Raw genomic sequence first — 27646 nt, forward strand, 5'->3', positions numbered from 1 at the left:
TGATGTTTGAAGTAATTAGAAAAACCATCTATTTATTTTAGGAAGTAAAATATATACAGTAGGAGCAAGTTTCATCTTTGCTCCCTTGACCATGGCTAGCGATGGCTATTCTATTGTTCTCAGCTGCAATACAATACGTATTGCAGCTGAGAACAGTAGAATAGCCATGGCTAGCCATGGCCAAAGGAGCAAAGATGAAACTTGCTCCTATAATATAGATAAATAAAACAATGGAAATAATAACTTAAGCCCCATACACACGGTGTGATTCTAGCAAGAATCGCTGGGCATATGGTTGCTGAGCTCCCATATCCCAGTGCATACGGAGTGACTGTCATCGGGAGCGCACTCCTGCGACCAGCCCTGCAATGCGTCCCCACTGCAGCTTCCCCTGGCAGTATCCCCTTTTTTTCTCTTGTCGCTGATAAAAAGGAGACACTGAGCAATATGATTGCTCAGCAATATATTGCCAGCACTCATATTGCTCCATGTGTATGGAGCTATAGCGAATTTCCATCTAGAGAAAACCCAACGAGGGGGGAGTCAATTTACAGAATATAAAACAATACAACCTCGCTTTGCAGTGGACTGGATCAATAATTCAGCTGTTTTTTACTGTTGTTGCTCTAGATTCACAATTATGTGCTCCCCTTTCTTTTCTTTTACATGCACATCCATCTCAAAAAAACTGCCCCAATTTGATAATCTTCTATTGTGCTCTACTATATAGATATGCTTGGAGACTGGCTAGAAAATTCCTTCATCTACAACACTTCTATTCCCTACTCCCTATCTCTCCCATTGGTTGGAAACCTTTAGTTCCAGAACGTGGTGTTCTTTTTGAATTCAATGTCTTCAACACCTACAGATGGAGCCAGCTCCATCATTGCAGGGGCTGGCGGTGGATTCGCCATGCGCCAGCCCCCGCCAGACTTTGCACGAGACGCGCGTGCGTCCTCTTACAACAGAGCTCCCTATGCCGCTAGTCCCCGCCATGCTCCCCCCCAACCCTTCCCGTGACGGTGAGGGTTCCTGTCTCCCGCCAATGGTAAACTGGGACGCGTGTCAGTTGTAGCATACACTCACCACCGAGGGTGGTCTGGCGTATGTCGGCACTGGACAAGCGGTGCTACATCTGTACTTAACACCTCTAATGTCCCACTTACATTTGATGAGGCTATACAATGGTTTCATCTCCCACCTCAACACACGTTCTCTAATCTTCAAGCCACTCACTATTTGCCATCAATATTATTTCGCCCCTAAACGATGTTATTTGATGGGCACTGCGGAGAGATCTCATTGATCTAAATGTCACACACCAGATGTTGACCTTTTTCATGGTCTCCTGCAGTGCCCGTGCATACACATCTTCCGGCAAACACTACACAATTATGCTACAACCACTCTACAATTGTCATTTCAATGTACTGAATCTTGGGCACTGTTTGGCCACAGAGCAGATTAACCCAATATACGCAAATATGATGAAAAGCTTACTGTACTTACCTCGACAGTAGGTAAAAAGCCATCATACAATAATGTATACAGGCCTCAACCCCTTCTTTGGACATGGCGACCTCTATTTTTTTTATTCACCATGGAGCGGTTGGAGCCCTCGCTACATAAAGGCCCTTATTGTGATTGATTCGGTCAGGCGCAAAATCGCACCCGGAACGATGTTTTGTGTATGCGCAACAGCATTTCTGCACATGTGTACACCCTGAGAGGGTGAGAACTCGGTGCAAAATATGGTCGCTGAGTGCACACTCCCTGCCTTTCGAGTGGGGGGTGGAGAGGGGCATGGTGTGCTGGCCTGAGCCATTAGCATATGCAAACGCCTATCTCTCTTTATCACTTTTCGGTACTTGTGTATTATCAAGGCGCCCATCGCATCACATACCACTAAATAGGGTATGGGATGCGATTTTCGCGTGAAAAAGCCAAAATGTACAATTAAATATCCCATCCCAGCAAATGCCATGCGATGCGATCGCATGCAATTTTTAATTGTACAAGCACCCTGATGGGTGCATACAATGTGCCTATTACTATCATACTTCACTGGGCCGCCTGATCCCGTTTCGAACTCAGCAGCTTAACAGTGATTGGCCGAATCAGTACCCATGGAGACAACCCACTGGGAATATCCGGTGTTGTCATTTTTCAGGAAAGCAGAAGCACTTTTCTGTAAAGCCAAGGTTCTCAACCTCATCTGACTTCTTCTATACAATCCACTTTCTGAAACCTAGCAATCCCCACAAGGGGCATGTTGTATTAATATTATCTCACTCATTGAATGGAATTTACATTATTGGCTGTACGGACTGAGGTTGTTTCCTCATGTGTGTGTCATATTTCACTAATTCATAACTACCTGAATTGGTGTCATGCATTTGTGCTAATTAATCTCTAATGCTTCAAATCAGGTAGTTTATACTCATACATCGCTCTAGCATTTCGCCAGTTTTGGGTATACCTATTTGGAATACCACCACACGGTGACCGTAGAATTAGCACGGCTTATTAATATTGTTATGTTTGTGAATTGACGCGCTTACCTATTTTTTACTTGAAATACATTAAAAGTTATATTTTAAAATTAACCTATTACTTTGAAATTTGCACAAAATGGTTCAAAGCCATATGGGGCAGCAAGCACTTTTATGCGAATTCAGGCTACCATAAAAGTGCAGCCACTGCTGCGATGACTCAACCCGCAAGATCATGTGGATAATGGGATTGATCCCATAGACCAGGGATGGGGGAACTTTCGTCCCTCCAGTTGTTGAACTACATATCCCAGCATGCCCTGCTACAGGTTTTAGCATGGCCAGAAGCGTATAGGGATAGGGATGCGTAATTCAACAACAGCTGGAGTGCCAAATGTTACCCATCCCTGCCATAGACTTTTCATTTATTTATATTGCCCTGTAATTGATATTCCATATTATAGGCCAAATTTAATAGGGTGTGAGAATCAAAAAGTGAGAGATCTTTCCCTATTTCAAAAAAAAAAAAAGCAGCAATCATTTACACTGAAAACCAGGTTGATTTTGCGATATCATTTATTGCCGCTTAAAAAAAAAAAAAAAAAAAAAAAATGGTTAAACGCTCCCAAAATCTCTCATGTTCCGATACTCACAACCTATTACATTTGGCCCTATATTTTTGCATTTTCTTAAACGTATTTAACCCTTTGAGTGCTAATGATGCTGGGGGAGAGCCTCAAAATTTCAGCAAAAAATGCCAGCGTCGCTCACAGCAACTGTTCTTTTTTGGGTGACATATTTAACTAAACTTCAATTAATTGACGTGCCTGTATTTAATTATATTGAAAAACAGTCGCTGTGAGTAATGCTGGCATTATTAAACGGATATTTTGAGGCTCTCACAGCATTGTTGGCATTTAAAGGGTGGTACTTGTGGAGTATCACGGCTCCCCCGATGGCCATCGAATGATAAAAAAAGCCCCGCGAGGGGCGGCGGTACGCGTCCTAAGACCTTTTCATACCCCCACTATCGACATCGGCGTGGGGTTGAGATAGAATAGTGTGGCGAGCGCAGCGAGCCCGAAGCGTGGCGAGCGCAGCGTCCCCTCGCGGGCTTCACAGGTGTCTGCGTCGGCTTGCTGTGCTCGCCACACTATTCTATTCTCAACTCCACGCCGACGTGGATAGTGGGGGTATGAAAAGGTCATAGGACGCGTACCGCTGCGCTCGCCACGCTTCGGGTTGGCGTTGATAGTGGGGGTGGTACACTCTAAAAAATGACATTTGGGGGCATTTAACATGTTTGCTGCACATTTCTATGCATTTGGATGCATTTCAGTGCAAAAACGCATGCGATCGCATCGCATGCGATCTGATTGCATGCGATTGCATGCGATGCGATTGCATGCGATTTTTGCTAAAAATAGCTTAAAAACGGTAAAAATTGCATCCCATCTCACTACATTTGGCATGCGATGGCATGCGATGGGAGCTGTGATACTCCACAAGTACCCAAAGGGTTAATCACAAAGACCGTAATTATTTCAATTCTAGGATTTATTCATAGGTTTTTGCATAGCAACCCTATTTACATTTCTCAGCTTCCTCTCTTTTCTCATGACTAAGTATTTGGTTTTAGTATATGGTGAAAGGTTAAAGCACTCATGATGACGTCAGTGAAATTAATGATCAGGCAGAATTTTTGGTGTTTAACATGAGTGTCAGCTATAGAAGTATGTAAACATTTTCTTTTTGTATTACTGTAAATAAAAGTTCTAAAATGTTAATAAGCAGAAAGGGGTGGTATCCGAATGGCAGAGGATGTCCAGGTCGACACCAAAGAGTCAACATACATATGGTTAAAAGGTCAACATAATCTAAACAGGTCTATGTTCAACTTTTTCATATTTTGCTTGGACTCAGACTGATAAATTGTGCAGAGCGTAACAGAAGCAACGGGAGGGGACGCATTACAATTTTTTTTTTCATTTCTTTTTTATTTCATTAGAAGCAAATAAAACATTTACATGTTGTATAAATCGATCACATCATTAAATACATTTCAACAAGTCTTATGTAGTATCGTCTCAAGTTATTTTTCTCTATGTATCTATATATCTATGGTCCGGTCGCTTACATCTTGTTCTCACACTCCCCCTTACCTTCCTTTAATTTAATTAATTTAGCTAATAGGGTCTTCATACAGTGCTATTCTTGTTTCGTACCAGCTCATTACTTGAAAACATTTTCTTAGTTGTATCTTTATTGGTATGGGTTGTATTTCTAGGATACTTTTCCAAGTTTCAAAAATATCTTTCACCCTCTTTTCTTTTTGGAGCGTTGCGCATTACACAAATTGAGGTTCCTTTGTCAACCTTATTCTTACATAGCTACATAGTTACATAGTAAGTGAGGAAGGGGGTTCCAAAGCTGTACAGCTCCTCATGAAGACGTGTTAGCACGTCGAAACGCGTTGAGCCCCACTACCAGATTGGCCCCAATCAAAGAGCCTATACAGAAGCCTGACCCACTGTTTGGCCCCAATCTGAAGCCTACACGGACACCTTGCACCAGCTTTCATCACGGTGAACTTCACTCCGGACCAGCCTACACTCCATCGTGCTCCACGGGTCCTTACCTCCTTCTGCAGTGATTTCTGGCGGTGACACTTCCAACATTCCACCTACCATTCCTGCTTCAATTCCATCTGAGGCCACCTGGACCCATAAGCTGGGAAATAGACCGGAAAGACCCCCTGGTCAATCTACCAGACCCTGAAGTTCGACCATTATTGGTGGAAACTATTCTCAAGAAGTTGGGCCCCAAAAACTACCTACCCGTTTACTTGGAGCTATGTGCATGCACTGACTGTTTTTTTCAAATACCCCCCCCCCACACCTATTATTAATTCATTGCGCAATTTTTTCATCTTTTCTTATACAGAGAATTCTCTTTATATTGTGATATATAATAAATGTATTTGTACTCTTTTCAACATATTTGTGTCTGACCATCATTCAGATTAACCCAAGCGCTGTATACTTTCCTTTTTTGTCCATTTATAAACAGGGAGCCTTACACACTCCCAATACAGCAGCTTTAACTGGTTCCATGGTTCAAACTTTTTCTTACCTTATATTGGTGCCTAATATATTTATACATGTTGAGCATATCCCCCCTTAAACGTCTCTTCTCTAGTGTTAATAGTCCCAAATTGCTTAATCTTTCCTCGAAGCTTAAATTCTCCATTCGGTGGAGACAATGTTCATAGGAGTTCCTTCCAGAGCTCTTTGATGTATTCTCACATGTATATTTTCATATGTAGACAATATTCATGTAAAGAAGAGATATAAAGAAACATACAGTATATGGTGAAGTATGTCTTTAACACAAATCTTCTTTAGCCACCCGTGTTCGAAGATAAAGTGCTGAATACCCTTTCACCACACTTTACTGGAGAACCGTGATGCATACCCAACTCACATCAAACATGGGTAAATGAAGCCACACACAGGAAACTTAGACAGGCACTGTATAGAAGGAGGTATGGTGCATACCACAACTCACTCAGGGATATGTGTTGCTGCTCCTATCAAGGTTTCTTTACTCGCCACACAGTGTAGATTCAAAACAGCAGACTTTAATACACTTTTTCCTCCATATACAAAAATGACATATGGATAAAATCATACATACAAATAACACCAGAATTTCCAGTGTGTGGGAGAAAAGATACCTTGATAGGCTTCATTTACCCATGTTTGATGTGAGTTGGGTATGCATCACGGTTCTCCAGTAAAGTGTGGTGAAAGGGTATTCAGCACTTTATCTTCGAACACGGGTGGCTAAAGAAGATTTGTGTTAAAAACGTACTTCACCATATAGGTTTCTTTACATTTCCTCTTTACATGAATATTGTCTACATATGAAAATCTACATTTAGATGACGAAACGCATTGGTTTCTGTATGATGTTCATTCTACGAATTTATAAATTTTGAATCACTGGACCAATGTTTGCTGCACATGGAATCTGTATACATTTTTAAAAAGTAAGTTTTATTTATATAGCACACTTTCTCCAACAGAACTCGAGGCGCTTTACAGAAATTAAAAATAACAATGCACATACTGTAATACAAAGGGTTATCAGTACAAGGAACAAGTAACAATGGCAGTACAGATATACATCACATGTACAGATATGCACTAGATGTACTCTAATGAGGGACACTGACATGAGGAACATATAATTACTGAGCTGTGCAGTACCCAGGCAGCCATTCAGGGGCGCCACATGGTGATTGCACAGCCAGCTAGGTAGCCAGTAACAGTACTGAGATATAGATAGATATAGAGATATAGATAGATATATACTAGATGTACTCTAATGAGGGACACTGACATGAGGAACATATAATTAATGAGCTGTGCAGCACCCAGGCAGCCATTCAGTGGCGCAGCATAGTGATTGCACCAGCCAGCACCGTACATATAGAACACATTAGAACAGTACAGGGTAGACAGAACTAGACATAACATAATTAAAGCACAATTCTTAGTACATAATACAGCTGGGATATAAGGAAGTGAATGAGTAGATGCAGGTATAGATTGTAGGTGAGTAAGAGAGCTGTAGTTGAAATGCAAGAAGAGTGCTGTGAGAACAGGAGGGAATAGGACCCTGCTGTAAGGAGCTTACAATCTAGAAGGAGGGGGAGATTTAATAATAAAATGTTTACTTTTGTATCCAGTGAATCGTTGTATTATCACATATGATTATTTTGCTGGTGGTGGCACATCTATAGGCGCACTCTATATACTTATTTTTGCGTCTATCTCCTTTCCCCCACTAACGGGGGGGACATATAGAGGTGCAGCCCGATTCTATATATATAGTACAGGGAAAGGGTTAATTTTGTGTGTATATATAGATATATAGATTTTTTTAATCTTTTTAACAACAGTATGTGTGCACTCTTGTCTTTAATCTACAGCACACAAAGAGGTTGTCGTGCACCAATCTGTATTTATGAATGGGTACTTAGTTCTCTGTTAAAAAATAAAAAAGTGAGTTGTCAACACTAAAATTTCTTGATATTAGCCATACAGAGATCAAGTCAATCACTAATACTGTAGGTTGCAATAACACAATCTTAGAAGGTGTTACCAGCATTGCTTTTGTATCACGGTTAACAGAATTGATAGAAAATCTAAAATCAAACATATGCAACTCAAGGTTTGTATTTACATTATTTAATTTGTGTACCAGCTAACTTACATGGTAAAAAACTAAGTGGCGGCAAAGACTCACACCCAAAAACAAGTCAGAAAAATATGATGTGGCATTTGGCCACATACACAGTAACACATCGCAGAACAACAGGTATAAACATGACCGGAATCCTGACAATCTCAAATATAAAACCAATGGAGCATGTAACTCAAGGAGTCAAATATAGGAGAGAAAAAGAGTTGGCATTATACAAAACACGGTCCTTCAGGTCTAACCCTTTGAGAGCCAATGTTGCTGTGAGCAATCCTCAAAATATCTGGTAATAATGTAACTGTTCATTTAGTATAAATAAATACAAATACAGCCAAGTCAATAAATTGAAGTTTAGTTAAATTTTGGTCCCCCCCCAAAACAAAGGAACAGTCGCTGTGTGCGGTGCCTAGCATTTTTAAAGGATACTTTGAGGATATCTCACAGCAATCTCAAACGGCAGTATTCAGTGATGTTTTTGGCATGTGCAGTGAATCCTGTTTAGGATTCACTGCACATTCGCTGCGTTCAGGAGGGCTGGAGCATTCGCTGCCAGCCCTCCCTGTCACCCTATTCACCAACGCAAGGGCTCGCTGGCCCTGACAGCAAATTTTAACCCTTGCGAGCCGGGGGACGGTGGCAGGCAGGGAGATGGAAGTCTCCCTGCCTGCCCCAGAATGTGTGTGTGTGTGGGGGGGACGGGGGCTTCCCAGGGGCAGGGGAGGGGGGTAGGGAGCTGCTGCACTGCTCCCGCTCGTGCATATGTGATGAGCGGGAGCAGTGTGAAGTAGATATATGAAAATGTAATGAGCAGCTCCCGGCTCCCTGCTGGCTGTTGTGTAAAGAAATAATAATAAATTAAATATATATTCATGTGCACATGAATAAAAATAACATGCCCCTTCACAGGAAAAAGTTACTGATTTTACGACACCAAATAAAAAAAAAGCCCTATATTTTAAAAGATAACATTCCAGTTCACCTTTAAAAGATGGCGATTGCTACACTGTGAAGCACAGCGAAAATCACGCGGAAAGCAATTTGCTATTCTAGCATTGAATACACTCACAGCAATTCACATTGAAAAACCACAGCGAATTGCGGCGACTATCAGATGGCAAATTGTCCATCATTCACTATTCGCCGTCAGCAAATAGTGCACGTTGAATAGGGCGAATCACGTTTTCAAAAGAAAGATTCGCCTTACAGCACGAAAATAGCACACATTCACCGTAGAACATGGCGAATCAGCGTCATTGAATAGTGCCCAAAGGGTTCAACACTTGGAACCAATGACAAAAATGAAATGACCTCATTTGTAGGGCCAATTTTTTTAAATATTTATTCCTTCTTATCCCATTATTATCATAATTTTCTTAATTGTGTTTGTATCTACGCAAACCACGTCAGGTGTGGATTTAAAGCTATACGTATCTTCGTAAAATCATCTGTCTTACATACATTATAAATGTGCACATACAGTATATAAAGGCATATATGCATTATTCTGCATTTGAGCTTGCACTTGAAATTATAAAAACAAGACGTTCACGAAAAGTAATTATTGCAGATACGTTTAGAGATTTATTTTAAAATTGCATATATTTTAACTGGTAACTTAAATGACTACCAAAATATTGCAGGGTCCAAAGTCCTTACATCTCAGTTAAACTTTAAACCCAGACAAAAACATCCTTGAATTTCAAAATTATAACTATTGCTACTAGAGAGTGGAAGTTTACTTTAAGTACCATAATATTTGCTGTCTTTCCTAATTAAAAATATTTTTTTTGTGTGTTTAAAAATTGAAAATGCAGTTTTTGTACTTTACAGGAAAAAAATAATAACAGAAAACAATACAATGTGATGAGGTAACAAATAAGATTTATTGCGACATAACCAGAAGATTTATTTACACTGCTACAGCATCATCTATCCAAGTGATTTCCGTTTTTTATTGAAAAAATGGTACTCTTTACCTAGCACGGCGCCCAGGTAGCAGGTATCCGCGGGGCTCGCTGCGCTCGCCACGCTTCGGGCTCGGTGGCTCGCTGCGCTCGCCACACTATTCTATTCTCAACTCCACGCCGACGTGGATAGTGGGGGTATGAAAAGGTCGGAGGACACGGACCGCCGCGCTCGCCACGCTTCGGGTTCACGTTGATCGTGGGGTGGCGTTAACAATTGTGGGGGCCAGTTCAGACTTCAGGGGGACTATTAGGGCTCTGTGGCCCATTTAACATTGTTTCCTATAGAAAAATCACGGGCATTGAGGTATTGAACACAAAAATCGCGTCCATTGACACTTTTAACATTGATCCCTATGGGAAATCGCGGGCATCGCGTCACACCCGTTTTTTTAGTGCATGCGATGGCCGCGATTTTTTACCCCCGATGACCGCGATGGACATCGTGGGCGCCGTTCTAGGTAAAGAGTACCGAAAAAATAATGGGGTTGATGCATGAAGCAGTTGATCACTTGAAAGGATGCCTAGAATAACCAATCAGCACCTACTTATTTTACAGAACGCACTTTATAAAATACTTTGTGAGAGTGAATTGGTTTCTAGTGAGCAACTTCTCCACTGCTTGTAACATCAACCTTTATGTGTTTCTGGAACAACCTCCCGCCACCCATCAGGCTTTCTGATTCCCTTATCTCCTTCAAACGCTACCTCAAAACCCACTTTTTTCGACTAGCCTATCCCTCCTCCTAACCTCTTTTGATCCTCCTATCCTGCCTCCGTTCCCACTTGTCCTATTGTTTTTCGTTCGTCCACCCACTCCTTTTAGTATGTTAACTCTTATGAGTAGGGTCCTCCTTCCTCACGTACTCACCCTACCTCTTTACCTCACCTGGGCTCCTGTCCTGTTCTACCCTTCCTCTACTTCATCTTCAGTCTCCTCGACAATTTCGACACCTACTTCTGAACTGATGCTGATTTTAGTTCTACCAGCTATACCCCTATTTATGCTGTATTTGTATCAACACACCCTGTACGTTACCTTGTAATTTGGCTATGTACGGCGCTGCGGACACTTTGTGGCACCTTATAAATACACATACTACTACTACTACTACTATGTGTTTGAGGTGGGTGTGGTATAAGGGTCCGACAGTCGGGATCCCATCAGTCATTATACCGACTGCCCGGACCCAGACAGCATGGTGAGCGCAACTAAGCCCCTAGCGGGCTTGCTGCGCTCGCCACGCTACACGAGCCACCTATTCTATTCTCCCTCTATGGGGGTCGTGGACCCCCACAAGGGAAAATAGCGGGTGGCTGTGGGGACCCGGCTGTCAGTGTTTTGACAGTCAGAATCCCAACGTCGGGTGAATGCCGACTGACGGGACCCCGTCCGGCACCCGTTTGAGGTAGACACCCAACTATCTTGAACATGTGCCATCCAATCAGCCAATAAAGAGAAATCATTTTAGAACATGAGATGTACCAAATCAGTTATAATGGAAATAGACCATTATTTTTTTAACCAAAAGAGAATTGCTATAAAAAAAAAAACCTTGCCAGCTTTAACAAGTTCCACTTACCTGAGGGATTCTGCCATTCTTCTTAAGTCTTCATTTTGCTGTTTTAAACGTTCAAGTTTAGCTAATATTTTAGACAGTTCTCTACTGGAGTGGTCGGGGTTATCATTATCTCGCACCAAGTGCCCACCAATGTAAAATAGTAATGTCCCCCAAGCAAAGAGAATAAGCATTATCCAACGCCAGGAGCCTGTCCATGGCCTCATCTTCAAGTTCCACCCACAGTGCGCCGTCTCATGAAAGAAACATTGTAGTCCAGGTATCGATCTTTTCCCCAATGATCAGTACCTACTCAGCATGAGAGCCATCTGGATAGCTTCCTGGTCATTCAAGCAGCCTAAATGGAAAAAACGTAAAGTTCTATTTAGCATTAAAGATATTAATAATAAAATAATGTAACCATTACATTAAGCTCCTCAACCATTCTATTTTTTTTAGACAAAAAGTTTTAACAAGTTTCATATTTTATAGACTTGGGTTGAAAAACAATGTGGGAAGATGATAATGGAACCCAGGTGTTCTCCAGATCGCTGTGCCCCTTCCTTAGTACTCCGATATCCAAACGCCTTACTCTTTTCACCTTCCCACGCTGTATTTCAACCCAAGTCTATCTAGTACCATTCAACCTTTTTATTCATTGTCCATTTTAATAAAAAAAAAAAAAATTGCACCATAGTGACATTCTCGGATTTATGCCAGCTCTACACAATGAAATCTTGATGTACCTTCGAATCACGCTTTTTTGTAAGCTAACCAGTATGGCTCATTCATTAAAATTTCACGTATGTGTTATGCAGTGGTGATGGGAGATCCTTTATGTGTTTGCATATTACACCTCTTTGTAAGCAAATCAATGAGCATCATCTAAGGCTACTGCAATACATATGTGTCTTTGGTGGTGGGATTCTGTCACAGAAAAAAAATACCTTTACATGATTGAAATGTGTATGTGTACATGTAAGCATTCATTGCCATAAACAATTGGGTGTCACCTCCTGGAGGATACATTTTTCTCAACTCCTTATACTATAGAAGACACTAGCGACCCTCACTAATTATCTATAGCCAGATGACTTCTGGTGGACGGATGGGGGCGGTCATCTGACGAAGTTTAAGCAGATATCTATAGGTACAGTGCCTTGCTACCCCCAAGAAAAAACAAAACATGTATTTAAGGCAAATGGGAAATTATATTTATTTTAATTCATCTTAAGGCCAGCAGATAGACAATGTTTTTTTTGTTGTTGTTTATTTGGAGTAAAAACGTATACATTTTTTGGTTTGCCAACTCGGGAGCAAGCCACATGCAACTGGCCGTGTGAAAAACATGAAATTTACAAATTTAAGCCAGCAATATTCAATGATTGGCCTTGTGCTTTGTTGATGGTAATAGCAAAGGCAAGACGCAAAGGGAACTGGATCCGCTTGAGTTTGAATGGTAAATCGTTGGAAATCAGTATGTGTGGAATCAGTACGTCTTCGCCTTTGAATTTGCCACCGATTATTGTTGTCTCGATTCAATTTGGTGGCAATTTTTTGATGGTCAATCTAGTTCCATCGCACAGTTCTTGGATCAGCTCACATGGTTAGCGCTTTTTACACTTGCCTTCTTTCGCATAGTGAATTTGTGTTCAGATCACCGCAAGGCCAATGGATCATGTGTTTTCGGATTGATTCAAATAGAACCAGATCTTCTGTGGGATTCTGGAGTTCTGTGTAAATCACGGCATCAATTTGCGTTGGCGCAATTTTTTGTTTTAGCCAGACTAAACTATGGGCGTGTAGCAGGCCTCCCTTTTGCCATTCAACCGAGTACATCCAGAATTGAGTTTCGCCAAATATGTGATTTTTGGTGACTTTTGTTTGAATACTCGGGGGAACGTGTTAAACTTTGGCAGGTGAATAACAGGTCGGTGATGTCTTTCCATGCTGGATTGCACGTGAAAGTGATGAAGAGGTCTGGTCTTCCATACTTGTGCACGTATGTCACGGCATCTTGAGCGTACTCAATCATGTGTCGAGGACTGCTGGTCTATGACATTGGCAAGATCACCATTTGGCTGATATTTGCAGCGTTTCCATAATTGGCAATCGCATCACGCAAGTGGACATATTCCTCGATGCGCAGCTTTGGTTGATTCAAATCGAATGAAGAGCAGACGTTCACTTTAAATTTTCGCGTACATGTCGACAATGAATTGATGGAAGAGTTTACGGCATTTCAACAAATAATTTGATTCATTTGGCCAGATCATAAGGCTATAGGCATTAAAGTCCATGCAGGAAACTTTTTAGTGTTAGGGTTAATTTCCATTACATTGAAATGATATCCATCCTCGCCACGCGGAAAAAGCACAGGATATATGATCGATTAGTTTCCGCAACGCGCTGAACACTTTCATTCCAGTGGTGGATGATGATATTCTGTGCAGACCATGCGATGTCGCCTATCACCGGTGCATTGAAGTGCCACTTGTGCTCCCCAGATGGTGTCTTGTTTGCTCTTATAACAACCATATAATCATCTGACAGCATCTGGTCTAGGGCTGTTTTGAATAGATGGATGAGGCTGTTGTGTTTGTGTAACATAGCTTGAAGACTCGAAACAATTTCCCATCGGACTTCAGTACTGATTGCGCAACACTGCTCTACTTCTGTTGCTTTATTATCAGTGAAATATATTTGGAGGAACTTGGCATCTTTATCGGGAACAACGATCCAATTCTGTGGTAGATTTGGCCTTGCACTTTGAAGGTGGGCATGTAGCCAGAGCAGTTTACTACGTTAGTTGCTCTGAAGGACGTCATTTGAAAGCATGAGCTGTACTTTCGGAAGATTTGAAGGAAGTGCTTTGAAATCAGAGGGGGGCCAGATCATTCTTATTGTAATGAAATGCCGCCAACTTGAAATCTATTCTTTCTCTTGATTGAGCCATTCGTGTGCACTGTCATGCATTTGCTGAAGGCACGATTTGTGTTCTCCTTCCGTTTCTGCTGCTCTTGACGTGGACACTCTGTCCCGCTTTTGACAAAGCCATGATTCGCTTCTGCCTTACGTTTCTGTGGCTCTCGATGTAGACGCTCTGTTGTGCATTTGATGAAGCTGCAACTCGCGTTCTCCTTCAGTTTCTGTGACTAGACAAAGATGATCGGTCCCGCTTTTGTCGAAGCCGTGATTCTCGACCACCTTCTGTTTCTGTGGCTCTAGACGTAGATGCCCTGTCGCGATTTTCCTGAAGACGTGATTTGCATTCATCAGCTGCTCTTGTTTCCTTCATCTTCTTCGATTTGGTGTTTTTTACACCAATGGCTGCTTTTTTGGTGGCATTTTTATAAACTGTTTTTGTGCAAAAGAAACAATGATGAATGAATGAAAATGATTGAAATTGCGCGGAAAAAAAAATAGGATTTTAATACCTACCGGTAAATCCATTTCACGGAGTTCATATGGGATACTGAGGTCTCAATACATTGGGGAATAGAGGTCATCCGACATGCACATAAATTTCTTCAACCAGGGTGTGCTGACTCCTCCCCTCTACTTCCCCTTACTAGCCAGTTAAGAAACTGTGCCCGAAGGAAGGATAACGTATGTGAGGTAGGATTTAACATGACCAAGTAATGTGGTGAGATTCGCACCAGCACACCACAACACTCTCAAATAAATTTAGTTAACCCCGTCATTGTGTCATAATAACAGTATAACTTTTAAAAAACTCAAGACACTCCAACTCAGGTCAACGGACCTGTAAAGTACCGCAGAGTACTGAAGCAGCTGTCTTGCAACCTGCAAGAACAGCTGGAACAAGATCACAATAATTGCAATCAGAGCACCACACTGGGGCGGGCGCTCAGTATCCCATATGAACTCCATGAAAAGGATTTACCTATCATTCATATGTGATACTGAGGTCTGAATACATTGGGGAGGTCCCAAAGCTTCCAGAAAGGGCGGGAACGTGCGGAACCTGTTGCAACACCGCCTTCCCAAACTGGGTATCATCCTTGGCCACGGTGTCAAATTTATAGAATTTGACAAAGGGCAGCCCTTCTTTTGTGCATTATAGAGTACAAAAAGAAACTCTGTCTTACGAATACGTGCAGTCCTTTTGACATAAACCTGCAGAGCTCTGACCACATCTAAGGATTCTGGTATATCTTGATGTCCTAAGCTGGAGGGTACCACTATCGGTTGGTTCACATGGAACGCTGACACCACTTTCGGCAGGAACTGTTGTCTCGTCCTAAGCTCCGCCGTATCCAGATGAAAAATCAGAAGGGGCTTTTACATGAAAGATTGCTTAGCTCAGACACCATCCTGGCCGAAGCCAGGGCCAACAACGTCACTGTCTTCCAGGTGAGGTGCTTCAATTCTGTAGCATCCAATGGTTCAAACCATGATGATTTTAGGTAATCAAGAACCACATCCAGGGTTGGAGGCACAATCGGAGGCTGTATACATAGAACACCTAGTAAAAAATGTCTGGACTTTTGGAAACGCAGCCACTTTCTTCTGAAAAAAAGATAAAAAAGGGCTGACACCTGAACTTTTAAGGACCCCAGACGGAGGCCCAAGTCTAGGCCCACCTGCAAAAACCACAGAAGCCATTCCAGTTTGAAGTCCACTGGTGGAAAACTCATCCATTCACACCATGCCACGTATCTACGCCAAATATTGTGGTAGTGTGACGCAGTCACCGATTTTCTAGCCTGGGTCATAGTATCAATGACAGAGTAATGATACCCCATTTGAACTAAAATCTGCTGCTCAACTTCCAGGCCGTTAAACGAAGCTGCCCCAAGTCCTGGTAGACGAAGGGGCCTTGGACCAGAAGATCCCTTCTAAGAGACAATCACCACGGATCTTCCACTAGCATGCTTTGCAGTCTTGCGTACCACGCCCTCCGAGACCAGTCTGGAGCTATTAGAATTGCCTCCACCCTTTGGCTTCAGATTCTTTGTAATACTCTTCCTTACAGCGGGAGAGGGGGGGAACAGGTACACCAGATTGTTTGACCATATTTTAGTCAGAGCATCCACCGCCTCTGCCTGGGGATCTCTTATCCATGAGCAGTATCTGTCGACCTTCTTGTTGACTCTTGAGGCCATCAGGTCTATCTGCGGTACTCCGCACAGATCTGCAATGCTCACGAATACGTGGGGATGTAGTTCCCATTCCCCGGGCTGAAGTTTGTGGCGGCTGAGAAGGTCCGCTTCCCAGTTGTCCACCCTGGGAACGAAGATAGCTGAAATCGCCACTGCATGAAGTTCCATCCAGTCAAAGATCTTGGAGGCTTCCCTAATGCAGGCCCTGCTCTTTGTCCCTCCTTGCCAATTTATATATGTAACTGTTGTCCGACTGGACCTGGATCGCCCAATGTTTCAAGAGGGAATGAGCCTGCAATAGAGCATAATAGACTGCTCTCAGCTCCAAGTTGTTGATATGGAGGTGTGTTTCCACAGTTGTCCACGTCCCTTGAAAGTGTTCCCTTGTGTTACTGCTCCCCAGCCCAGAGGTTTGGAGAGTGGAGCCACCACAGCAGAGACTGTCTTGCCTTTGCTGACAGGCGGATTAACCCGTGCATGTGGACGTGTGATCCGGACCACTTGCTCAATAGGTCCCACTGGAACACTCTGTAGTGGAATCTCCCAAACTGGAGTGCCTTGCATGAGGCCACCATTTTTCCCATCAACCTGATGCACAGGCAAACTGAAACCTTCTCTGGGGTCAGTACTTCCAACAGTAACTGCTGGAGTGCGGTTATCTTTTCCGCAGGGAAAAACACCCTCCTCTCTACCGTATCCACTATAATTCCCAAGAATTGGATATGCTGGGTCGGCACTAGAGAGGAGTTGGGTATGCTCAGTATCCACCCGTGGTCTGACAGAACACGTCTGGTAGTCTCTATCGCCTTCTGAAGGCTTGTCTCTGACTCCGCCTTCAAGAGCAGGTCATCCAGGTATGGAATTATGTTTATTCCCTGAATCCTCAGAAGGAACATCATTTCTGCCATCACCTTGGTGAAGATGCATGGAGCGGTGGAAAGGCCAAACTATAGGGCCTGAAACTGGTACTGTTCGTCCAGTATGGTGAATCTTAAGTATGCCTGGTGTGGACTCCGCATCTTTCACGTCGATGGATGCCAGGAATATTCCATCTTCCAACCCTGCAATGACCGCCCTTAAGGATTCCATGCGGAATTTGAAGACCCGAAGATAAGGGGCGTCTTACTGGTGTGGAAGCAGATGGGAGGAAGGGGGACTTGCCGGCCGTAGCCTTAGAAAGGAAGTCATCTAATTCACTCCCAAATAATCTGTCCCCTGAGAAGGGCAGATTTTCCACACTGTGCTTAGTGTCCACATTCATGACCCACTGCCGTAACCATAAGGCCCTACGAGACGACACAGCCATGGCTGAGTTACGTGCATTAATGGTGCCTAATTGTTTTTGCGCCTCAAACAACATTTTTGCTGTGTCCTGGTTGAGACACAACACTGGCCGTGTATATAGCCTTAACTGTGCCGTCTAGTTTTCTGTCGACCGCGTCTTTCAAGGTCCAAGTCCCCGGGACAGGGAGCACTACCTTTTTTGATAGGTGGGACACCGAAGCGTCCACTACTGGAGGTTCCTCCCACACCTTTCTACCCTCAGGGTCAAAAGGAAAGGCAAATTTAAACCGCTTAGCTACATGGAATTTCAGGATTTTTCAAGGCTGCTTTGTACACCTCCTCCAAGACAGACTGCTCTGGGAACACTGCATCTGGTCTCCTATGAGAGACAAAGAAGGGATCCCCCTCTACAGGAGCAGCTAGAGGTAAATCTAATACCTCTATAATAGCAAAGATTTGGTTCTCTGTGCCCCGAGTAGGAGGGTGTGACCCCTGAGAGTCCTCTTCAATCTCCTCCTCCACGCCATTATCCTCAACCTCCTCTATCTCGGAGTCATGGGAAATGGCAGCCAGTACCCGTTTATGGGATAACCCTGGCATAGGTGAAAGAATATCCACCCAAGCAGTAAGCACAGATAAATCATGATGCACTTGCTTAGTCTGCAATGTATTTGCTGCAAGCTGTGATGATACAGTCTCCAGCATAGCTTTCATGCTGCTGGCCCAGGAGGGCTCTTGGGTTTCACCCTGTGAAATACAACTAAGTTGTGGAGACAGTATTTTTTGATATCAAGATATCGTGACCGGCGCTTTGATATGAGCATGCCTAGCCAAGCAGCAGTTAAAAAATATTGGGTAGTCACTCCCAATGATATAGAGAAAGGTACAGGAAGTATAAACTGCGCTAAAAATAAAAACAGTGTACGACATAAAATATACAGTTTAATATAAGAAATTGCATAAAAATAAAAAAACAATATAATGATGTGACAATACTGATAATAAAATTGTTAAAATACTGCAATCAATAATCATTCAGTGCATTAGACGTTAGTGTATGGATAGTCACCCTTCTTGTGTGGTCCACCAGTACTGGGGAAGTCCTTTATGGTTTGGGGAATTGTAATATCCAGTGAATAGGAGGTGTTGGTCTCTTCTGCTTTGCCAATATGGAACCGGGTCTATTAGGAGGTGGCGTTCCTCCAAAAGATGGTATTGCCGCGGTGAGTTGTGAAGAGATAAGCCACTTGTATTGATGGTTTGTTGTAGCCTCCACTGGAAAGTTGGTGCCCGTTTCTGGATGGGCAAAGTGGGTGATTATCCAATGTTTGCAGTGAAAAAAGCTTTCCAAGTTGTGGAGACACACTGCTGAGCTGTGGTGACATACATTTCTGACAAGCGACTTGTGATGTAGAACTTGGAGCAAACTTGTTGCTCCAAATCATACAAGTTATTTTTCTCACCATTTTGGAGAAAAATCACGCTTTTGACACACTTCAAACACCATTAGTACACAAAGATAACGTCAGACAGATAGTAGCTATGTGTTTGCTCTATCTGTATAGATGTGTAATGTGCACAATGCTTAAAAGGCAGTGGGGGGAAACTCATAGGTATGTGGGGACACCAGCACCCTGCAACCTAGTCCCCTAGATAGGACTGGTAGTAAAAGGCATGTACAGTATATACAGATATATATGCTCCCAAGTAGCTGTTAAGCACACTGAAACACTGTATAGCGCTATACTTGCTGTTTCTGCTCTCAGAATCTCTCTCTCTCTCCCAAGGCTGCAATGCTGAGGAGTGATTTTTCTGCTGCTGTAATGGTGCCCACAGCATGAGAAGAAGTAGGAAGCAGTGTATAGATGTGCTTAGAGGCTCCGGTCCCGCTCTGAGCTAAGCTCCACCCATCAGATGGCACCTGGGCTATGCTAATGTTTAGACTGGCACCCTGTGTTAATAAATGGTTAACAGCAAAAATGGAACATGCCCTGGTGGCGCAGTGGCAGTCCCTGGCATCCAGTATCAGCGGGGCTGTCAGTGGTCCCTGTGCAGGGACACCGCCATCTTGCCGCACATGAACTGGGGTACCCCACTGTGGGGACCCCAGGTAACACTCACCACTGGATGGCTTCAGGATGAGCCAGGGGTATGTGGCAAGCTAGAGGTGTGCGTGCTGCAGCGCAATGCCCACAGTAACAAGCACCCTCTCAGGTCAGTAGACCTGCAGCAGGGATCAGCTCGGTACCTTAAGAGGCTGGCAACTGTCCCTTCCCCGGCATATATATATATATATATATATATATATATATATATATATATATATATATATATATATATATATAGATATATATATATATACATATACATATACATACATACATACATATACATACATACATACATACATACATACATACATACATATACATACATACATACATACATTATATTATAGAGGTGTTGCACCTAGTCAAGATTATCCAGTCAGCGTTACATTCAAAGTCATTTACATTACCAATATGTTTATTTTCATTTTTTTATTTCATATGCATTGAGCATATGAGCATCGTATGAGGGTACGAAAGTACTGAAAATCATTTTACAGGGAGATCCACACTGAATATATTCCAGGGTTTGCAAATATACGCTATAGCGTGTATTTCATATGCGGCCCAGGTACTCAGTTTTAAAAACTGAGGGGTCCCCACGAGCGCACTCTGCTACAGCAATCTTATGGTATCTGGAGATGCCCAGCCTCGCTTTCTCCTTCTTTCCTGCCGCCGGGCATCTATATTCTACACTGTGTTGCCAAATTATTATGACCACTTGACACTTATACGCGGATCGAACTTCACATTCTTGCCGCTAAAGGGCGAGATAGCTATAAAAAGGGAATGCAGGACAAGTGAAGCATCAATTGCACTGTGTTGCTTGTGAAGAAATGGGCAAAAAATTTAATTTAAACTGAGTTTGAACGATGATTGTAGGCACTCGAACCGTCGGAACCAGTATCAGCAAAATGGCTGCACTTGTGAGGTGTTCGAGAACAGCAGTTATTAATGTTTACCGAGAGTTGACTACAAAGCAGAAAACTGGCTCTCAACATCAGGCTTATGGTGGTCCCTGGCAAGTCTCCTTTCAGAATGAGCATTTAGTAGCCTGAGTAGTCCAGTCCAACAGAAGAGCAACAGTACCGGGGAATCTTAATCAAGGAGCAACTGAAAAGGTCTATAAATGAACTGTCCGCTGCACATTACACCATATATGCTAAGCAGATGACCTCTTCGAAAGCCTCTACTGTCTGCCTTGAACAAGCAGATGTCTCCAGTTTGCAAATGAGCACAAGGATTGGACAGTAGATGACTGCAAAAAGGGTCATGTGGTCCAATGAATCGTGTTTTCAATTACACCATGCATATGGCAGAGTGTGAAAATGGAGAAAACAGCATAAAACCATGGACCCCAACTGCATTGCCACAACATTTCAAACTGGTGGAGGCAATATTATGGGGATGTTTTCTTGGCATTGTATGGGTCCTTTGATTCCTGTGACCAAGGGTATTTCAGAGTTATCGCAGATCAAGTACATCCTGTTATGTTAATGGTGTACCCTGATGGGGATGGATACTTCCAGCAGGACAATGCTCCCTGTCATAAAGCTGGCATTGTCCGCAGATGGTTTGAAGAGCATGACAGATTTTACCTTGCTTAGTTGGTGTGCACAATCACCAGATCTCAATCCAATTAAGAATCAGTGGGATGAGATTGAACGGGCCATCAGGCAGCTGTATCCAGTAACATCAAATCTTAAGGAATCGGAAAGTGTAGTTCATCGAGTATGGTCTCAAATTCCTCATACCACCTACCAACATCTCAGAGTCCATGCCAAGAAGAATCCATGCAGTATTAAGGGCAAAAGGTGGTCCAACATTGTATTGAGGGGGTGGTCATAATAATTTGACCACCCAGTGTATATTCTAGCATATCTGGCTAATTCAAAAGCAATAGCACACTTGGGGGGTATTAAAATTAGCCCAAGGAAATATTGAGGGGAATAAAAAAACTGATGTTTTTCATGATTTTTTCCAAGGTTTTGTTATTTTTTGGGGGCGGGAGGGTGTTCCAATTAAAATTGCCCCAAAAACACAACGAAAACGTTTTCCGCTCAAAAATGTGGCTGATTTGGGAAATTTGCATTGCATGCCTAAAGCATTTGAAACAAAATCCATGATGGGTCGCAGTGCAATCAGTTTATTGGGGCTTAATGGATAGCCCTGGGCGAGGCAATTACCGTGATTACTAATTTAATTTGATACCACCTATAGTTCGCTAATAAGTGCATGTTCTACACTAGGGATGGGGAACCATTGTCCCTCCAGCTGTTGTGTAACTACACATCCCAGCTTATTCGGAAATGCTAAAACTGTTGCAGGGCATGTGTATTTAAACAACAGCTAGAGGGCCAAAGGTTTACCATCCTTGTTCTACACAAAACAATGTCTTTTAATTCTTATGAAAATTCACCTGACAAAACATTTACCTGTTTGGTTAGTGCTCAGTCTTATGGTTTTTACCTGCTTAGTTAGTGCTTAATCTTTTTAATCTTACCTGAATGGCTAGTGCATAGTTTGATCACTACTTCACAATGCAGTTCTATCAGCTGTTTCATATGTTCCCGTTGTGCCTGTAAATAAAGGATAATTATTAATTAGCAGTAATTACTATGATACACTATGCCCAAGACATTCACAATGCAATGCTAAAAACTGCACCTATAACATTCTATGACAGTCTCCCTGCTGTTAGAAAAAGTACAATATTTAATCTTTTTTTTTTACAAAGTGCCAACACTCTTCCTCTTCCAATTTTTAGACCAAAGCTGTAAGAGCAACATAGGGTACCCAGAGAAAGCCAACTATAATTATTAAAACTAAAAGGTGAAAAACTGGCGCTTACCCTGTTTAGCCAAAAGATGCTATTATTTGACAAAATAGTGATAGATTAATATATACCAAAAATACACTTAGGGGGAATTCCAAAGACAATATAATCGAATATTGTCCCCCACATGTATATGGTTCAGGCACTGTGGAAGGAAAAATTGCCAATTCCTGATGTAACAAAGAAACAGATTATAAATATATATACATACACATATATGCATATATAAACAATTATTATTATTTTTTATTTAATTAAATTATCCCAATAGTCACTGGCTGCTGATAATCCAGCCACTGTTGAATGCAGTGCTGGATAAGAGTATAACAGTACTTGCTTTTCATGCAGGCAGGTATGGGGTCATGTTCTGGAGCTCCAGAAAAGATGGTGGAGGTAGTATAAAGTTGTATGACGCGTTTCTCCGCCTCTAATAAGATGTCAGTGGCTTCATCTGGTTAAGACGTGGACATGTTATTGGAGGCGGAGAAACGCGTCATACAACTTTATACTACCTCCACCATCTTTTCTGGAGCTCCAGAACATGACCCCATACCTGCCTGCATGAAAAGCAAGTACTGTTCTACTCGTATCCAGCACTGCATTCAACAGTGGCTGGACAATCAGCAGCCAGTGACTATTGGGATCATTAAATATTTTTTTTTTTATCTATACCCATATTGGTGTTTGTATTGTCTGGCCAGACAGTGGACAATCAATACACCCCCCCCCCCCTACTTTTACACTAATTGGTGTCTAAAAGAAGCGTCTACATACTGGTCCAATAACAACAACTGGACATAACTATCTCAGGAGGGCCATATATTTACCAACCATCGGCTACTCCTTTAATTCAATACAACGACTAGGCACTAAATGCGTATATTTGTCTTTTATTGTTAAGTATCACTGGCCAGTGAATATAGGTTTGATAAAATGTAAACTTTTTGACTTATACATGGTTTCTAGCGCGTGTTTATATAAGTGTGTATATATGCATATATGTGTATGTATATGTTTGTACAGTATACATATTTATAATCTGTTTCTTAACTATATTTATTATTACAGTATCTTTTTTTGGCAGTTATGGCACCCATACATTGGAGAGCTTGATAAGATTTGGCACTTGATGTGCTATTTTAAATGTGATATATCAGATGTGATTTATCACATGGGGCTGCAGGTGGAGTAGTGGCAGGAAAGCAGGGTACAGGTTAGCGCAGGCTGGCAGCGGAGAGCAGGGTCCGGGTTAGTGGTGATCAGTGGGAGAATGGAGAAAATACTATTCAGAAGACTGGGCGGCCACTGATTGGCTGAGCATTCAGTTAATCAGCGGCCACCCAGACGTTTGAATAGAATTCTTTCTATTCTAATGCCGCTCGCCGCTACCCGGACCCTGCTCTTCTGCCGCTACCCCTACTAAACAATTTGGGCCTATTTCACCCAAATTCTTGGCAAGATCCTCCAGAATTGGGTGAAATCAGGCCCAAACAGCGTAGTGTATTGGGGCCTTCAGACATATGTACACAGGTTATGATTTATTTTGTAATGAATAAAAAAAACTGAATAATGTAAACAATAATAAGTCAATTACTTGTCCCAGCTTTAATATGGGACACTCAGATAAACTCAGATGTAAAAACAATCTGGCTCTAAAAACACAATTCCCCTAGTGTTACATAAATATAGAGATTTGTGCAGTCATATCCCCATGGGACTTTAGCGAAGACAAACAGCTTACTGCACAGGAGCAGAGGGTAGAAAGACAAGGCTTGGGGAACCGACCGTACATAGCCTTAAAAGTAAGGAGTTGGCAGGTTGTATTGTTTACCATCACAAAATCCACAAGAAAAACAAAAAATACAATAACAAATTATAGTGTACGTATACTTGCATAAAATCAAAATAAAATTTAACATTGACATGATTAGATAATTGATATTTAAACTGAGTACACACTATAACAATGAATTATGCAACATGGGTACTTTCAACCGACATGCGTTCCATTCATCTAGTGTGTATGTCTAATGATTTCTGCTGCGGTTCACTAAATCGGCCAATTGGATGTGCTTCACATTCCTTCTGGCAGCTTAATCATAACCCCCGTACCCCATTGCTTTAATCTATACCCCTCCCTCACAGCATATTTTGAAAACAAGATGGCCACATAAAAAAATATACTGTAGTAAATGATTTTTTTTTTTACTTTATTTTAATTGAGTCTTTATTTATATTTGCCATATCATATAAAAATCATCACATACATAAATTCCACTTTACATGTAAATACGAATAGACAAATCACATATTACATAAAACACATAAGACAAACTCCCCAAATGACTAACATGTTCACAGCTCTGAGTTCATATACTGCATGTTTACTCCCTTCTAACTATCTGAAAACTCTTCCTTACATACACACTACGCATATTGAAAACCGCCTTTTACTTAGGCCCTGAATTTTACCTTACTAACATTATTTGACAATTCTAGCCCTCCTGCCCTACTACATCATACATAGTTTCCTTTACTTTCATTCCCAGGGTAAAAGGGACCGCTGAACACCAACACACACACACAAAAAAAAAAAAAAGAATCAATTCTTACATTTTAACTGTGACTTTTTTTTTGTAATCATAAATACAGGTCTATATTTTTGTTAAACAAGAAAAATTTTAATTCATATTTACTGTGTCTGCTCTTTTATCAAGAATAAGTGCCTCACATCTACAGTATATAAAAAGAAAAAAAAAATTATATTTTGGGTTATCTAGCCAACCCTATTAAATTTGGTGCTCTACCATTGACCGTGTATTACAATAGATATTACAATAGATATTTCTAACTTCTTAGTGCTTACTTACTTTGGACTAATACTATTTATTGCTTTATAATAAACTGATAGATTCCAGTGTCCCCAAACACTATAGAATTTCTGGATCGAGCCTCGGGATGCATATACATATTTCCCGTGTCCACTAGTAGAATTTACTAAATTGATCCATTCAGCTATCACCGGACCTTTAGAGAACATCCACTGATGGGCATTTATCACTTTTGCTAAGGCAGATAGATTCCTAGCCGTCTGTTTCACGTCTCGAGTAATATCCTCCTACTCCCATAGCCCAGAAAACCAAGTTAAGTTCATTCAAGGATCTCCGGGGGATGCCAAATTGCTCCAAAAATTTTAATTATCCCATCCCAGAACCTACTTACGCTCTTGCAATTCCACAATAAGTGGCCAAATGGACAGAGCCAGCATATTTTTTCATCCTCTCTGGGGTTATATAGCTTTTATGAAGAATATTAAATTGTACCTGCTGTATCTGCATTGAGTTAGTACTATATGTGGGGCCAGACAATACCACCCTCCATCTAGCCTCGTCTAACTGGGGAATATCCTCCAACCATTTTAGCCGTAGATCCCCCAACTCCTCAGCTTGTACATAAGAGTGAAGAAAACTATATATTTTGGACAACCGTTTGCCCAACCCCAGTTGTTTAATACATTTCTTGCAAGGGGCTTCCTCCATTTCCCTCAGGTTGCCCTTACTATATTGAGCCATAGTACTTCTCACTTGTAGATATCTGTAAAACAATTCCTTTGGTAAATTAATCTCTACTTCTAGCTGAGTAAAGGACTTTAACATCCCATCTTGGTACCATTGGCCTATGGAGCTTATTCCAAATCAATTCCACACCTTCCCTCCCTGTTCTTTTATTTTCTTCAATGTATGAAGGGAGAAGATAGGAGTATCAGGATCCAGACTATCAAATTTTGTTAACTTACATGTCCACCTCCAGACCTTAACAGCTTGAGAAATAATTGGAGGACGGTCCCGACAGAGCCCCATCACTGTCAATCTCTGGAGAGGAGTAACCTCTGGATATGCATACTCCATAAGTTTCCGCAGTTCCCCTGTAACCTCGCCCTGCCTGATCCATGAACAAATATGGACCATTTAGGCAGCCATATAGTAAACTTTAAAGTCTGGCAGGGCTAAACCTCCCTTCTCTCTAAACAGAATATCCAGCCTTACTCTAAGCTAGGCCTCTTATCCCGTCAGATAAATGAAGAGACTAGGCTATTTATTTTCCTGAAATAGTCATCTTTAATATAGACTGATGAATGTTGGATGATGTATAGAAATGTAGGCCGCATCACCATCTTAACCAGGTTTACCCACCCAATTTGAGAGATGGACAGCCTGGTCCAACTCCAGCATTTAGTCCGAAGTTCTTTAATAAACGGAATAACGTTATCGGGAAGAAAATCTGCTGTTATTCTAGAAAAACAAATACCCAGGTAACGAGACATTTCTACCCTCTTTAGTTGACTATTTTCATCGAGGTCATTCCTACCATTACTACCCATTTGGATATAGTTTGACTTAGTCCAGTTCATCGTCAGACCTGAATATTCTCCAAGTCCTGTATATACTTCATTATTTTGGGTAGATCTCGAGGTTCTGCCAGTCCCACCAAGAGGTCATCTGCATATAGTGAGACTAAATTACGGCTGAGTCCCAGTTCCTGCTCCTCCCCTTCCAGAGCCGTTCTCAGCATACAATCAAGGGGTTCCATCACCACTGCAAACAGCAGGGGGGGAAAGGGGACATCCTTGTTGCGTACCTCTGGAAAGAGAGAAGGAGGGAGATGTAAACCCATTGATGGTCATCCTAGCTTTCTGGTTCTGATAAAGCAATGAGACCTGCTTAATGAACCCTTCCCCAAATCCAAATGCCTGTCATACACTCCACAAAAAATGTCGATTAAACCGAATTGATTGCCTTGTTCGCATCAAATGATGTGATCACTGCATTCGATCTTCCCTGTTCTACACTTTGGAATAAGCCCTTCGCTGATTGATCATTGTAGCTTTACACGCCATAAAGCCCGTTTGATCGGGGTGGACAATTGGATCAATTACTTTCTTCAATCTATTTGCTAGGATCTTTGCATATATTTTGGCATCAGAGGAAATTAGAGATATGGGCCTGAGG

General features: G+C 41.9%; 1 protein-coding gene across 8 annotated transcripts in view; it reads right to left on the reverse strand.

The window, feature by feature from the left end:
* The window catches only part of FUT8 (fucosyltransferase 8), a 315179-nt gene that overhangs the window by 211246 nt on the left and 76287 nt on the right, over window positions 1-27646 (reverse strand). For 5 of the 8 annotated variants that reach the window (XM_083167141.1, XM_083167144.1, XM_083167145.1 and 2 more), the window contains 2 exons: window positions 22305-22380; window positions 11308-11641 (listed from right to left, as the gene is read on the reverse strand). The exons of 1 other annotated variant lie outside the window; for it this stretch is intronic. In XM_083167141.1, coding sequence (XP_083023267.1) covers window positions 11308-11510 — 203 coding nt within the window. In that variant the 5' untranslated portion in view covers window positions 11511-11641; window positions 22305-22380. Of the gene's footprint in view, window positions 1-11307; window positions 11642-22304; window positions 22381-27005; window positions 27278-27646 lie in introns of all 8 variants that reach the window. 2 more of the 8 variants (XM_083167143.1, XM_083167142.1) reach the window with 2 other exon arrangements.

This window comes from Crinia signifera, chromosome 12, assembly GCF_055691185.1.
Source record: "Crinia signifera chromosome 12, ASM5569118v1, whole genome shotgun sequence".
NCBI classification, from domain to species: domain Eukaryota; kingdom Metazoa; phylum Chordata; class Amphibia; order Anura; family Myobatrachidae; genus Crinia; species Crinia signifera.